General features: G+C 45.5%; 1 protein-coding gene across 2 annotated transcripts in view; it reads right to left on the reverse strand.

Annotated features, from left to right (window-relative positions):
- The window catches only part of LOC111955755 (transcriptional repressor p66-beta), a 51,268-nt gene that overhangs the window by 9,217 nt on the left and 25,113 nt on the right, over positions 1-16,938 (reverse strand). Inside the window, exons 2-10 of one of the 2 annotated variants that reach the window (XM_023976072.2) lie at positions 13,929-14,303; positions 13,405-13,534; positions 13,081-13,212; positions 12,356-12,484; positions 11,486-11,653; positions 10,796-11,180; positions 10,230-10,432; positions 7,072-7,182; positions 1,301-1,520 (exon numbers count right to left, since the gene is read on the reverse strand). In XM_023976072.2, the coding sequence (XP_023831840.1) occupies positions 1,301-1,520; positions 7,072-7,182; positions 10,230-10,432; positions 10,796-11,180; positions 11,486-11,653; positions 12,356-12,484; positions 13,081-13,212; positions 13,405-13,534; positions 13,929-14,302 (1,852 nt within the window). In that variant the 5' untranslated portion in view covers position 14,303. Of the gene's footprint in view, positions 1-1,276; positions 1,521-7,071; positions 7,183-10,229; positions 10,433-10,795; positions 11,181-11,485; positions 11,654-12,355; positions 12,485-13,080; positions 13,213-13,404; positions 13,535-13,928; positions 14,304-16,938 lie in introns of both variants that reach the window. The other variant, XM_023976071.2, reaches the window with a different exon arrangement.

Consider the following 16,938-nt stretch of genomic DNA (forward strand, 5'->3'; position numbering starts at 1 on the left):
TGACTACCTCATCTCTGTACCCCACACATACAATTAATTATCTGTAAGGTCCCTCAGTCAACCAGTGAATTTCAAACACAGATTCAACCACAAAGACCAGGGAGGTTTTCTAATGCCTCGCAAAAAAGGGCACCTATTGGTTTATGGGTAAAAATAAAACAAAGCAGACATTGAATACCCTTTTGAACATGGAGAACTTATTAATTACACTCTGGGTGGTGTATCAATACATGCAGTCACTATAAAGATACAGGCGTCATTCCTAACTCAGTTGCCGGAGAGGAAGGAAACCACTCAGGGATTTCACCATGAGGCCAATGGTGACTTTGAAACAGTTAGAGTATAATGGCTGTGGTAGGAGAAAATTGAGGATGGATCAACAACATTGTAGTTATTCCACAATATTAATATTAACCTAAATGAAAAGAAGCCTGTAAAAAAAAATATATTGTCTGCAATAAGGCACTAAAGTAAAACAGCAAAAAATGTGGCAAAGAAATTACCTTTAAGTGCTGAATACAAAATGTTATGTTTGGGGCAAATCCAACACATCACTGAGGACCACTTTTCATATTTTCAAGCATTGTGGCGGATGGGTCATGTTTTGGGTATGCTTGTCATCGGCAAGGACTAGGGAGTTTTTTGGGATAAAAAAAAACGGAGTAGAGCTAAGCGCAGGCCAAACCCTAGAGGAAAACCTGGTTCAATCTGCTTTTCACCAGACATTGGGAGACAAATTCACCTTTCAGCAGGACAATAACCTAAAAGACAAGGCCAATTATATACTGGAGTTGCTTACCAAGACAACGTTGAATGTTCCTGAGTGGTCTAGTTACATTCAGTTTTGACTCAAATCTGCTTGAAAATCTATGGTAAGACTTGAAAATGGCTGTCTAGCAGTGATCAACACCCAACTTAACAGATATTGACGAATTTTTTAAAGTATAATGTGCAAACATTGTACAATCCAGTAGTGCAAAGCTCTTTGAGATTGACCTATAAAGACCCACAGCTGTAATCACTGCCAAAGGTGATTCTAGCACGTATTGACTCAGGGGGTTGAATACTTATCTAATCAAGATATRTTTCTGTTTTATTTTTCATATTTAAGAGTTATTATTCCACTTTGTATTTTGTGTAGATCATTTACAAAAAAAATGCAATTAAATCAATTTCAATTCCACTTTGTACAACAACAAAATGTGGAAAAAGTCAAGGGGTGTGAATACTTTCAAGGCACTGTATCTGCAGGCTTTATGCCTAATTGAAGTGTTACCATAAGGGGTTCTCAAAAACCCACCGGGGATGTTGTAGATCTGGCGACGGCCATCATGCTGGATCCGACTGCTGCCACCGCCACCACCACTACCGCTCCCACCTCCTCCTCCGCAGCGCTGCTTCCCTGTCATCCCCAGCAGGCCGCTGGCCACGGAGAGCTGGGATGCCTGGGCGAAGTTGGAGAGGACGCCCCTCGCCGAGCTGGGGAGACCCCTCTGCATGGAGGCCTGAGGCTGGGGAGCCTGAGGGAGCAGAGAGTGGAGAGAAGGTGGAGGAAATCAGTGACCTCCAGATACATCAGTCCAGTCAAAACTGTTTTTTTGTTGTAACATTACAATTTAAAACATAATATGATACTGTGCTGGAGTATGGTCTACAAACGCTGCCAACTAAAACAAATCAAATTTTATTGGTCACATACACATGGTTAGCAGATGTTAATGCGAGTGTAGCGAAATTAAATTAAAGCAGGAAGCACCAGTGACTCGGTCTATAAAAAAGTGGTCAGATGAAGCAGATGCTAAACAACAGGACTGTTTTACTATCACAGACTGGAACATGTTCCGAGATTCTTCCGATGGCATTGAGGAGAACATCCCATCAGTCACTGGCTTTATCAATAAGTGCATCGAGGACGTCGTCCCCACAGTGACTGTACGTACATACCCCAACCAGAAGCCATGGATTACAGGCAACATTCGCACTGAGCTAAAGGGCAGAGCTGCCGCTTTCAAGGTGCGGGACTCTAATCCGGAAGCTTACAAGAAATCCTGCAACGAACCATCAAACAGGCAAAGCGTTAATACAGGGCTAAGATTGAATCATACTACACCGACTCAGACGCTCGTCTTATGTGGCAGGGCTTGCAAACTATTACAGACTACAAAGGGAAGCACAGCCGCGAGCTACCCAGTGACACGAGCCTACCAGATGAGCTAAATCACTTCTATGCTTGCTTCAAGGCAAGCAACACTGAGGCATGCATGAGACTGTGTGTTCCGGACGACTGTGGGATCACGCTCTCCGTAACCGAAGTGAGTAAGACCTTTAAACAGGTCAACATACACAAGGCTGAGGAGCCAGATGGATTACCAGGACGTGTGCTCCGGGCATTCTGCTGACCAACTGGCAGGTGTCTTCACTGACATTTTCAACATGTCTCTGATTGAGTCTGTAATACAAACATGTTTCAAGCAGACCACCATAGTCCCTGTGCCCAAGAACACAAATGCAACCTGCCTAAATGACTACAGACCCATAGCACTCACGTCCGTAGCCATGAAGTGCTTTAATGGCTCACATCAACACCATTATCCCAGAAACCCTAGACCCACTCCAATTTGCATACCGCCCAAACAGATCCACAGATGATGCAATCTCTATTGCACTCCACACTGCCCTTTCCCACCTGGACAAAAGGAACACTCATGTGAGAATGTTATTCATTGACTACAGCTCAGCGTTCAACACCATAGTACTCTCAAAGCTCATCACTAAGCTAAGGATCCTGGGATTAAACACCTCCCTCTGCAACTGGATCCTGGACTTCCTGACGGGCCACCCCCAGGCGGTGAGGGTAGGTAGCGACACATCTGCCACGCTGATCCTCAACACAGGAACCCCCCAGGGGTGCGTGCTCAGTCCCCTCCTGTACTCCCTGTTCACCCACGACTGCATGGCCAGGCACAACATCATTACGTTTGCAGACGACACAACAGTGGTAGGCCTGATCACCGACAACGACGAGACAGCCTATAGGGAGGAGGTCAGAGACCTGGCTGGGTGGTGCCAGAATAACAACCTATCCCTCAACGTAACCAAGACTAAGGAGATGATTGTGGACTAAAGGAAAAGGAGGACTGAGTACACCCCCATTCTCATCGATGGGGCTATAGTGGAGCAGGTTGAGAACTTCAAGTTCCTTGGTGTCCACATCAACAACAAACTAGAATGGTCCAAACACACCAAGACAGCCATGAAGAGGACATGACAAAGCCTGTTCCCCATCAGGAAACTAAAAAGATTTGGCATGGGTCCTGAGATCCTTAAAAGGTTCTACAGCTGCAACATCGACAGCATCCTGACTGGTTGCATCACTGCCTGGTACGGCAATTGCTCGGCCTCCGACCGCAAGGCACTACAGAGGGTAGTGCGTACGGCCCAGTACATCACTGGGGCTAAGCTGCCTGCCATCCAGGACCTCTACACCAGGCGGTGTCAGAGGAAGGCCCTAAAAATTGTCAAAGACCCCAGCCACCCCAGTCATAGACTGCTCTCTCTACTACCGCATGGCAAGCGGTACCGGAGTGCCAAGTCTAGGACAAAAAGGCTTCTCAACAGTTTTTACCCCAAGCCATAAGACTCCTGAACAGGTAATCAAATGGCTACACAGACTATTTGCATTGTGTGCCACCCCCCAACCCCTCTTTTACGCTGCTGCTACTCTCTGTTGATCATATCAGTCACTTTAACTATAAATTCATGTACATACAGTGGGGAGAACAAGTATTTGATACACTGCCGATTTTGCAGGTTATCAAATACTTGTTCTCCCCACTGTATGTACATACTACCTCAATTGGCCCGACCAACCAGTGCTCCCGCACATTGGCTAACCGTGCTATCTGCATTGTGTCCCACCCGCCACCCACTATCCGCCAACCCCTCTTTACGCTACTGCTACTCTCTTTTCATCATATATGCATAGTCACTTTAACCATATCTACATGTACATTCTACCTCAATCAGCCTGACTAACCGGTGTCTGTATGTAGCCTCGCTACTGTATATAGCCTCGCTACTGTTTTTCCACTGTCTTTTTACTGTTGTTTTTATTTCTTTACTTACCTATTGTTCACCTAATACATTTTTTGCACTATTGGTTAGAGCCTGTAAGTAAGCATTTCACTGTAAGGTCTACACCTGTTGATTTGATTTGAAATGCTTGTGCTTCTAGTTCCGACAGTGCAGTAATATCTAATAAGTAATCTAACAATTCCACAACAACAACCTAAAACACAAATCTAAAGGGATGGAACAAGAATATGTACATATAAATATATGGATGAGCGATGACCGAGCGGCATAGGCAAGATGCAATGGATGGTATAAAATACAGTATATACACATATGAGATGAGTAATGTAAGATATGTAAACATTATTAAAGTGACATTATTTAAAGTGACTAGTGATACATCTATTAAAATGGCCAATGATTCAAGTCTGTGTGTAGGCAGCAGCCTCTCTGTGTTAGTGATGGCTGTTTAACAGTCTGATGGCTTTGAGATTGAAAAACAGCTTCAGTCTCTCGGTCCCAGCTTTGATGCACCTGTACTGACCTCGCCTTCTGGATGGTAGCGGGGTGAACAGGCAGTGGCTCGGGTGGCTGTTTTCCTTGATGATATTTTTGGCCTTCCTGTGACATCGGGTGCTGTAGGTGTCCTGGAGGGCACGTAGATTACCCCCAGTGATGCGTTGTGCAGACCGTACCACCCTCTGGAGAGCCTTGCGGTTGTGGGCGGTGCAGTTGCCGTACCAGGCGGTGATACAGCCCGACAGGATGCTCTCAATTGTGCATGCCCCCACCTCCTCCCTATAGGCTGTCTCGTTGTTGTTGGTAATCAAGCCTACTACTGTTGTGTCGTCTGCAAACTTGATGATCGAGTTGGAGGTGCCCATGGCCATGCAGTCATGGGTGAAAAGAGAGTACATGTGGTTGAGCACGCACCCTTGTGGGGCCTCAGTGTTGAGGATCAACAAAGTGGGGATGTTGTTTCCTACCTTCACCACCTGGGGGTGGCCCGTCTGGAAGTCCAGGACCCAATTGCACAGGGCGGGGTTGAGACCCAGGGCCTCAAGCTTAATGATGAGCTTGGATGGTACTATGGTGTTAAATGCTGAGCTATAGTCAATGAACAGCATTCTTACATAGGTATTCCTCTTGTCCAGATGGATTAGGGCAGTGTGCAGTGTGATGGCAATTGCATCATCTGTGGACCTGTTGGGGCGGTATGCAAACTGAAGTGGGTCTAGGGTGGCGGGTAAGGTGGAGGTGATATGATCCTTGACTAGTTTCTCAAAGCACTTCATGATGACAAAAGTGAGTGCTACGGGGTGATAGTAATTTAGTTCAGTTATCTTTGCCTTCTTGGGTACAGGAACAATGGTGGCCATCTTGAAGCATGTGGGGACAGCAGACTGGGATAGGGATTGATTGAATATGTCCGTAAACACACCAACCAGCTGGTCTGCACATGCTCTGAGGATGCGGCTAGGGATGCCGCCTGGGCCAGTAGCCTTGCGACGTTTAAAACGTCGGCCGTGGAGAAGAAGGGGGGTCCGGCAGTCCTTGGTAGCGGGCCGTGTTGGTGGCACTGTATTATCCTCAAAGCGGGCAAAGAAGGTGTTTAGTTTGTCTGGAAGCAAGACGTTGGTGTCCGTGAAGTGGCTGGTTTTCTTTTTGTAGTCCGTAATTGCCGGTAGACCCTGCCACATACATCTCGTGTCTGAGCCGTTGAATTGCGACTCTACTGTGTCCCTATACCGACATTTCGCTTGTTTGATTGCCTTGGAGGGAATAACTATACTGTTTATATTCTTCCATATTCCCAGTCATCTTTCCATGGTTAAATGAAGTGGTTCACGCTTTCAGTTTTGCGTGAATGCTGCCATCTATCCACGGTTTCTGGTTAGGGTAGGTTTTAATAGTCACAATGGGTACAACATCTCCAACGCACTTCCTTATAAACTCACTCACCAAATCAGTGTATAAATGGATGTTATTCTCTGAGGCTGCCCGGAACATTTCCCAGTCCGTGTGATCAAAACAATCTTGAAGCGTGGATTCAGATTGGTCAGACCAGCATTGAATGGTTCTTGTCACGGGTACATCTTGTTTGAGTTTCTACCTATAGGACGGTAGGAGTAAAAATGGAGTCGTGGTCGGATTTGCTGAAGGGAGATAATATGGTTGGCATTTGATTGTAAGGAATTCTAGGTCAGGTGAACAAAAGGACTTTAGTTCCTGTATGTTGTTATGATTACAACATGAGTCATTAATCATGAAGCATACACCACCGCCCTTCTTCCCAGAGAGATGTTTATTTCTGTCGGCACGACGCATGAAGAATCCTGATGGCTGTACCGACTCCGACAACATATCCTGAGAGAGCCATGTTTCCGTGAAAAAGAAAATGTTACAATCTCTGATGTCTCTCTGGAAGGCAACCGTTGCCCTAATTTCGTCTACCTTGTTGTCTAGAGACTGGACATTGGCAAGTAATATACTGGGAAGCGGTGGGTGGTGTGCACGCCTTCGAATTCTGACCAGGAGGCCCCTCCGTCTACCTCTTCTGCAGCGATGTTGTTTTGGGTCGGCCTCTGGGATTAGATCCAATGTCCTGGGTGGTGGTGCGAACAAAGGAGCCGCATCGGGAAAGTCGTATTCCTGGTCGTAATGTTGGTAAGTTGACACTCTTATATCCAATAGTTCTTCCGGGCTGTATGTAATAACATTTAAGATTTTCTGGGCTAACAATGTAAGAATTAATACATAAAAAAAACAAAATACAGCATAGTTTTCTAAGGACTCGAAGCGAGGCGATCATAGCTGTTGGCGCCATCTTGCTATAGATGGTTGACTGGGGGATAACTGGATCTACGCAAACAGATTGGGGTGGGCCAAGGACTCATTTTAAGAAAAACAGACTACGTTTGAGGTCTGACAACAGCTGAGAAATTAAGGTTTTGCAGTGAACTGTCACTTTAAGGTGTCTAAGTGTAGGCCCGTTACCTGACGCAGGGCATGATGTCGGATCATGGTCTCGGCCTTGCTGACGTTGGGAACAGTCTGAGCCGTGCTGGGTGAGAGGGCTGCCTGCTGCTGGAGCCTTTGCTCAATCTCCTGTTAAACATGAGGAGAGAAAGAGATAAGGGTTGAGACAATGAACAACAGATGGAAAAAATTGTGGGACAAGGAGAGCGGGAGAGAAACAGACAAGAAATTAAAGCCGCACACACACATCTGTAAAAAAGCATTGATGCTCATTATATTTATTTATTTAACAAAGTTATATAACACCCAATTCCCCTATGTGAATAAGTAATTGTCCCCTTACACTCAATAACTGGTTGTGCCACGTTTAGCTGCAATGACTGCAGCCCCAAATGCTTCCTGTAGTTGTTGATCAGTCTCTCACATTGCTGTGGAGGAATGTTGACCCACTCTTGCATGCAGAACTGCTTTAACTCAGCAACATTTGTGGGTTTTCAAGCATTAACTGCTCGTTTCAAGTCTTGCCACAACATCTCAATTGGGATTAGGTCTGGACTTTGACTAGGCCATTCTGAAACTTTTTTTTTTTAAACAAGTTTTTTAACCTTTTTCCTGTAAACTTGATTGTGTGTTTTGGATCATTGTCTTGCTGCTAGAGCCAGCTGTGCTGCAGCTTCAGCTCACAGACAGATGGCCTGACATTCTCCTGTAGAATTCTCTGATATATAGAATAATTAATGGTTCCTTCTATTAAGGCAAGTTGTCCAGGTCCCGAGGAAGCAAAGCATCCCCAAACCATCACACTACCACCACTATACTTGACCGTTGGTATGAGGTTCTTACTGTGGAATGCAGTGTTTGCCAGACCTAAATGGTGCCCATCTTGTCCAAAATGTTGACTCAAGTTTGCCAAAAAAAGCATCTGGAAGCACCTGGATGATCATCAAGACTCTTAGAAGAATGTTATATGGACAGCTGAGTCAAAAGTATAACTTTTTGGATGACATGGGTCCCATTATGCCTGGCGAAAACCAAACACTGCATTCCACAGTAAGAACCTTATACCAACGGTCAAGCAAGGTGGTGGCAGTGTGATGGTTTGGGGATGCTTTTCTTAATTTTTTTAACCCTTTTTCTCCCCAATTTCGTGGTATCCAATTGGTAGTTAGTCTTGTCCCATCGCTCGGGAGAGGCGAAGGTCGAGAGRCGTGCGTCCTCCGAAACAACCCAGCCGAGCCGCACTGCTTCTTGACACAATGCCCACTCAACCCGGAAGCCAGCCGCACCAATGTGTCTGAGGCGACCGTGTCAGCGTGCATTGCAACCGGCCCGCCACAGGAGTCGCTAGAGCGCGATGGGACAAGATCATCCCTGCCGGCCAAACCCTCCCCCAACCCGGACGACGCTGGGCCAATTGTGCAGACCCCCATGAGACCCCCATGGGTCTCCCGGCGCGGCCGGCTGCGACAGAGCCTGGACTTGAACCAGGATCTCTAGTGGCACAGCTAGCACTTAGACCACTGCGCCAATCAGGAGGCCCGGGGATGCTTTTCTGCCTCAGGACCTGGACGACTTGCCTCAGAAGGAACCATGAATTCTGCTCTGTATCAGAGAATTCTACAGAAGAATGTCAGGACATCCGTCTGTGAGCTGAAACACAGCTGGGTCATGCAGCTAGAAAATGATCCAAGACACACAATCAAGTTAACATGAAAATGGCTAAAATGCAACACATTTGATGTTTTGGAATAGCCTAGTCACAGTCCAGACCTAATCCCAATTGAGATGTTGTGGCAGGACTTGAAATGAGCAGTTAATGCTTGAAAACACACAAATGTCACTAAGTTAAAGCAGTTCTGCATGCAAGTGTGGGCCAAAATTCCTCCACAGCGATGTGAGGGACTGATCAACAACTACAGGAAGCATTTGGGGCGGCAGGTAGCCTATCAGTTAGAGCGCTGGACTAGTAACCGAAAGGTTGCAAGATCGAATTCCAGAGCTGACAAGGTTAACCCACTCTTCCTAGGCCGTCATTGAAAATAAGAATTTGTTCTTAACTGACTTGCTTAGTTAAATAAATGTTTTTAAAAAGGGCTGCAGTCATTGCAGCTAAAGGTGGCACAACCAGTATTTGAATGTAAGTAGGCAATTACTTTTTCACACAGGGAAATTGGATGTTGCATAACTTTGCTAATAAAAAAAATTAAATAAGTATTTTCCCCCCCCGTTATTTGTAAACTCAGGCTCCCTTTATCTAATACTAGGTTTTGGTTGAAGATCTGATAACATTCAGTATCAAAAATATGCAAAAATTGAGAAAATCAGAAAAGGGGKAAATACCTTATCACAGCACTGTATCTCTTTAATCCATGCCATGCCATGTGAAAAATAAAATCTGCCCACCTATTCATAAATTGGAATGTGGATCTAGGATAAATTGTCTTTCAGATCAGATTACAGTGCATTTGGAAAGTATTCAGACCCCTTCCCTTTTTCCACATTKTGTTAAGTTACTACCTTATTCTAATTTATTTTTATGTTCATCAATCTACACACAATACCCCATAATGACAAAGRAAAAACAGGTTTTTACAAACGTTTTCAAATGTATATATAAAATTTTAAAAATCCTGAAATATCACATATACATTAGTATTCAGACCCTTTACTCAGTACTTCGTTGAAGCACCTTTGGCAGCGATTACAGCCTAGAGTCTTCTTGGGTATGATGCTACACACTTGTATTTGMAGAGTTTCACCCATTCTTCTTTGCAGAAGAACCTCTGTCAGGTTGGTTAGGGAGAGTCGCTGCACAGCTTTTTTCAGGTCTCTCCAGAGATGTTTGATTGGGTTCAAGTCCGAGCTCTGGCTGGGCCACTCAAGGACATTCAGAGACTTGTCCCGAAGGCGTTGTCTTGGCTGTGTGCTGAGTAAAGGGTCTGAATACTTATGTAAATGTGATATCCGTTGTTTATATATACATTTGCTAAACTGTCTAATAACCTGTTTTTGCTTTGTCATTATGGGGCATTATGTGTAGATTGATGAGAGAAAAAAACGATTTAATCCATTTTAGAATAAGGCTGTAATGTAGCAAAATGTGGAAAAAGTCAAGGGATCTGAATACTTTCCAAATGCACTGTAGATCAAGCCCTGTTAAAAGGGGTCGAGCTAACCTGCTCCTGCTGCAGGGCCTTGACGAATGCGTTCTTCAGTCTATTGGTGTGCTCCGCCTTCAGGGCCTTCTTCTGATTGGACGTCATGCACTGCTCGCAGAGGATACGCCCGCCCTTCTCCTGCTTCCAGTGGGGTGTGAAGTCGATCCTGCACTGGCCGCAGAAGAAGGGCTCCATGCGCGACAGCGTCCCCCGCAGCTTACCTGATGAGAGGCAGGAGAGAGGCATTTATTAAAGGTTTTGATTCTTGAGGGGGTCAGTTTAAACTAGCTGTCCTGTGTTTACAGATTTCTATGAAATATTAGCTATAATTAATAACAAAATAGTTTCCTTCCAAAGTTGTTTAATTATTTTCATAAATGTATGCTTTGACCACAAATTTGAGTATAGGATAAGTTAACAACATTATTTGGGTATGAGTTAACAGAATATGAACTTTAACAAGTTTGATTTTCACTGGACAGTATGGTGAGGCGCAGAATCACTAATCTTGATCATATAATGAGTAGTTATTTGGGATGCAGTGTGATTTGTAGATTTTTAGTGGTGCCTGTCCAGTGGCTCACCCTGGCTGTCGATGACGCTCTGCACCACCTCCTCCAGGCCTACCATGTAGATGAACTCGCTGTTGGCCGCCGACGGCAGGAAGTGCAGCAGTGGGGCCGGCGGCTTGGGTGGCGGGATCTCCAGCAGGGTCTTCTCCAGCTGTTTGCGCAAAGCCAGCTTGGCTGCCGCCTGGCTGCTGGCCTGGTCCGCCAGGGAACTCACGCCGGAGCTGCTGCCGCCACCTGTGCCGCTCGATATGGTGGAAGGGCTGACAGCGCCAATCCCACTGCCGCCCATCCCCACACCGCCCACACCACCAGCTCCCGAAGCCTGCATGTGGGCCAGGTTCATGTAGATTGCAGAGGAACCAGAACGCTGGGACGCCGCCACCTGCTGGCTAGTGGTCTGTGGTGCATTCAACACACAAGGGAAAAGGGGCACAGTGGAAAGACCGTGAGACAAGTTGAAGTGATTGCTATTATTCACACGGAATGGTCCTCTGGGTGGCTTTTATGACATTTAAACATGCTCATGGGATGAAGTGGTATAAGGAATATAGTGGGAACATCCTCCAGCCATGCTTGCAATGATCCAATGCTTTTAAATGCATGAGGGGGAGTGACCGAGTGCATACTCATGGGTGAAGGTTAGAGAATCGGAATGCATCCAGTGTGTGCTGAAACGTGGAGAGCAGAGGGGTGGCACCATACCTGCTGGTAGCTGATGTTGCTCATACTACCCGTGCTGGAGCGGCCCATGCCAGGCTTGGAGGGCATTCTCTGGCCATGTAGCTGGGATGGGTTGGGGGCGATGACCCTCTGTGACATCATCATTGGTGGCAGGGAGGCGTTGGCCCCCGACCTGATGACTGTGTGACCCTGTGGAGAGAGGAGAGGAAAGGTTAGAGGAAATAGAAAGAGAAGGGATGTCCAGCAGGGATGGAGGAGGGAGAGGGACAGGAAAATGTGAGAAAGTAATAAGGAGAGGTGGGTTAATAAAATGAGGAGAATTATGAGGAGAACAATAAAAATTTGGATGCATATTAATTAATTCCGCAATTGAATTGATCAGGAATCCACATTTGCTACACGGCGTGTGCCATTGAAACAGAGAGAGCTAGTCATCCACGAATGTAATGCTTCTATGAATGGGTATATGTTGTACCGTTTGTGGTCACTAGAGGACAATAGATACTTGGCCTTATTGTCACAGTTCAGACAGACAGTGAACAGCTTAGATAAAAAGCTGACCTGACAAACCCATGTGCAATTCAAGGGATCATGGCAATGTCTTCCTAACAGATGTAAGATATCAATCTAACCAGGAACGATATACTTTTCTAAACACAAACATGATCCAAAGAGTAGTGAAATAGATTTGCCTAAGCATGCAAACACAAATTAGCTTTGAGTATTGATCCTACAGTGTTGGTATGTAATGCATTACAAGACGTTCCAACTGAAGGAGCAATAATGCTCTTGGAGCTGTGGATAGCAGGTTTGGCTGCTAGACCAGAGGTGCAGGTAGAGTTCCGGTTAGGCTACTGCCAAAATCACTGCAATACACACAGACACACACACCTGTGCACTGCGAAAGTTCTGGGGCTCCGGGGTGTGCATGCCAGGGCGCATCGGCAGCTTTCCCATCCCCTGTGAACTGTGGATGGGGGATGGCTGCACTAAAGAGGGGGTATTCTGGACCACTGGTACCTGGATGGGTTGGAATAGAACAGTTAGAATAGAAAACAATAAAATAAAATAGACAACATTACACACAGACGTTACAAATCAATTGGTGCAATGTATATCATGTACATATACATCGTATTGTCACTTGCTTTACACGTGGCAGGGTCAGGTCTGGCAGGCYAACACACACGCAAAACTCTCTCTCTCTCTTTCAAAACAGAGACACACACAGCACACAAAAACGTCACTGATCTCTGCCATGTTTACTCCTGCTCTGTGACATTGAGATGTTTAGTCTGTGTGTCAGCACAATCTCACTACTACTTCAAACAGGGGACGTAGGTAACGCTACCTGCTGAGCCATTCCCATTTCACTAGTATCAGGCTGTTTCAGTGCCTGTATTTCGTGGGATATAGTAGATTTGAGTGATAATGCGTCCCTGATTGTGATTTTTGTTTACCGGTTGATTATCCATTGTAAAGTGAGGTAGCTGGCTAAGGAATTGTAACACCAATATATTGTCACAAACTAGGGTGCTGGGTCTCATTTTCTATAACGATATTTCAACTTTCTGAATTGAATATGGAACGGTATTAGCATCAACTCTGGTACTAACCTTCTGCACGACATTCTCCTTCTGGATCTGGCTRTGCCGAAGCTTCTTGAGCAGCACCAGACGGGCCTCTTCCAGACGCAGCTCTTCCCTCAGAGCCTTGATCATCTGCTGCCGCTCCTCGCCAGTCTTCCCCTAGAACACACACACAAACACACACGTTTATGGATAGGACAGTAAAGGGCTGACAGGAAAGGTAGGAGGAGTGTGAGTATGAAGGGGGGTGGGGCAGATTTGAACCATACCGACTCTGGTCTACATGTGTGCCGGGGTCAGAGTCAGTGGCTTTAACCCCTAGACCACKCAGGCAAAATGGTGGCAACATACCTTGAATATCTCCAGGTTGGCCTGGTGCAGCCTCTCCTCGGGGTGGGGCGTCCCCCTGGGACTGGATGCCTCGTTGTCCGACAGGATGATCACGTCCGGGGACGGAGTGTGTCGCTCGCGGTCCACATCGCTGGAGGTGGGAGAATGGTGAAAGGTGTACGCTGTTTAGCACTGCATAGAGCTACACTGCATTACCTCCTCTACATGGAGCTACACAATACTAAACAGGTTACAACAATATACATTGTACAATGAATTAAATCAGTTGGCAACCCATCCCTTATGGGATTAATTGACACAAACCAACATTACAATAATTCACTGTGATAATTCAGTGATGATTCTTCCGGTATTCTCTGCAGTGCGCATCGCATGAATACATGTAAAAGGTGTTTTTGTTTTTAAAATCTGCATAACACACCAACTAAATACACTTCCAAAGTCCACATCTTCTGCACAACTCATTTCCACCCATCACCTGTACTTCGTCCATTTTAAATCACGATTAATTKTATGATAATTACCCTCTTCTGGCGCTAAAGTCCACTGGCTCATCCACCATGTTCTCCTTGCCGTTCTTACTCGGCCCTCCGTGGKCCCCCAGCCTCCCGTTCATCTTCTCCTCATAGGCCGCCGCTGCGCCCGCCAGCATACTCTGGTGGTGGTGGCTCCCCCCCAGTCCCCCTTTGCTGCCGTCCAGGGACCCGGCTGCCACCGCTGCCCCTTCCAACGCAGCCAGGTCCTTGCGCTTGAGCAGGGCCAGCATCTTGAGGTGCTCCATAGCCTCGTGGCCCTCCATCTTAAGGCGCTTGGCCAGTGCCTCTTCACGCTCCTCGGATGTCTCCAGGCCCCGCTTGAGCAGGTTCAGCCGCAGCGCCTCCTCAGGCATCCGCTCCATCCTGCAAACAAAGGAAGGGAGGGAGGAACGTGAGGTTCAATTCAACGCAATTCAATTCAACCAAATATTTGAAAGCATTTCACACATCACAGATACTTATGAACCATGGTTGAGAAGGGGCCTATGTGAAATTAACACCTCAAAACGAACACTCGCCCCCGAGCTGTGTATTTTATTGTGAAAATAGTGCCGTTGTTGCTCTTTATGTGTGTGTCCATGTAAAAATGAGTGTGTGGGATTGCTATATTCCTGACTGCCCACTGACTAACTACGCAATCAGGTGACTCGCTGACAGCATCCAATGAACTAAATACACAAGCATTACATTTAGAAACCAGTCATATTCACCACTTGATGGCACTAATATTGAAGTCAACATAGATATTTAAAAAAAGGGATGTTTGAGTCTTGCAAAGGAGGGAAATTGTAAAATATTTGAACGCCTACAGAATTCTCATCCTCAATGGTGAATCTGTGAGAGTGAACTCTTCCACCTTCAGTGAATGGGGGTGTCCTTATTTTGCTATAGCACCAGATGACATCAGGTGCATTGACCCGTGACTAACTGACAATTATGTTAACAAGTGGATGACGGTTATTCATGTCATGTCGTTATATTAAAACAAGTTCCTATCCAGCAAATGAATGCATGAGAAGGAACACACAAATAAAATGAATGCGTGTTGACTTGACATTTTCAAGTAACCTACATTGTGGTGCTCAAGACATCTCTTCAGGACAGGGATCATCAACGAGATTCAGCCGTGGGCCGATTTTTCTTTAGCGGATGGTCAGGGTGCCGGAACATAATTGCAAATGATTTGTAGACTGCAAATTGACCGCAAGAAGCCCAAACAGATAATATTTGACTAAAACAATCAAACATTTCACTTGGAGCTGATATGCTAGTGTTTTTAATAGTCTTAAGTCCAACAATTAAAATAAAAAATACATTTAATTTGTATTTATTTTTGCTCAGAAAACTTCAAATKAAATAAAATCACATGCGAGCCAAATTGTGCGTGGTTACTATGTGGATCACATCAGTGAGGAAGACTTCGGTTGGGTGGCAACCAATGACCTCCAACAAACACGGCTTTGTCATGTGACTGGTTGCTATAAGTAGACTGACTGAACATTTGGTCCAATCAAAAGCCTGTGTCAGGAATGCAAGCTGGAAGTCTTAAAAATAAATTGCATGTTTACTGAATAAGGCAACAATATCAGATTGTACGTTTTACACATACATCTTCATAACGCACATGAAATGAGCCCTCGGTACAGTTACAGTAGAGCCGTCAGATTTAGATTCTAAAGAAAGGTCCTATAATATACACATAGGAAGAAACATTTCTCAGAGGCCAGTATCAATCCAGATCATACTAGTTAGTGGATGATCAACGTGTGTGGAGAACATATGCGCATGAGGTCATACGTGTTTAAGTGCCCGTGAGTTAAATTGTGTGCATACATACAGTCTGCTCCAGTTTGACCATGTGTCACGTACAAACGATCTAAATGATCATGTGTGTGCGTGCCAGTCACACTAAGTTAAGCACGCTTGGGTGGGCTATGGAAGGCCCGAGGACACACACCCACACCCCAGACAGTGTGTGTCGGCTTTTGTCTGCTGGCAACTCCCTATCTGCCCAATACATTTGTATTCCAGTCAGCATAGATAGCAAGCCTGAGATTAAGTGCATTACTATCAGGCGTTGCACTGCATAGTGCTCTGACGTCTGCATCGGTTCCTTGAGATCTTGCTCTGCATAGAGAGGATTTTCTGAGGTAAAAAGACCAACAATAAGCAGACAGTTCAGAACTGAACTTACAAAATGCTTTCCACTGTCTATACGTAGACAAAACACAAGATAGCTGTCAAAATATATTAGATAAAACATCCCAACCAGACATACAAACATAAAATAAACAACAGCACATCAAAGGATAGTATAAAGCATCAAAGGATAGTATAAACACAAGATGTTGGGAAAAACATGCTGAGTACATTCAAATCTGTGGATGCATGGCTTGTTATAATCTTGAGGTATTTCCAGGATTTTCTACAAAGATAAGTTTCCCGTGGCAGCATATATGTATGGATTTCCATTGCAGATACAGCCAGTATCTGATGAAAACCCACCCAAATTAAGAAACTGTTGTGATTCATATTCAGACAAAGTGCGGTGAGAGCCAAGTTCATTCTCAGTTAACAGATGACAGATGAGGCCTTCAGTGATGCATACATGAGCGCACTGCACCAACAGTCAAACAGTGCTGTAGTAGTACCACCATGGAGGATGACTTGTCTGTAGTCGCACATACCACCTCAATGCATGTGTATTGTGTTCGTTGTCCATAGCTCATGCCTGCCCATACCATAACCTCACTGCCACCATGGGGCACTCTGTTGACAACGTTGACACTTCAGCATACCGCTCGCTCACACGTCTCCATACACGCTGTCTGCCATCTGCCCGGTACAGTTGAAACCGGGATTCATCCGTGAAGAGCACACTTCTCTAACGTGCCAGTGGCATCAAAGGTGAGCATTTGCCCACAGAAGTCAGATATGACGCCAACTGCAATCAGGTCAAAAACCTGGTGAGGATGACAGGCACGCAGATGAGCTTCCC

Source organism: Salvelinus sp. IW2-2015, linkage group LG31, assembly GCF_002910315.2.
Source record: "Salvelinus sp. IW2-2015 linkage group LG31, ASM291031v2, whole genome shotgun sequence".
Classification (NCBI taxonomy): Eukaryota; Metazoa; Chordata; class Actinopteri; order Salmoniformes; family Salmonidae; genus Salvelinus; species Salvelinus sp. IW2-2015.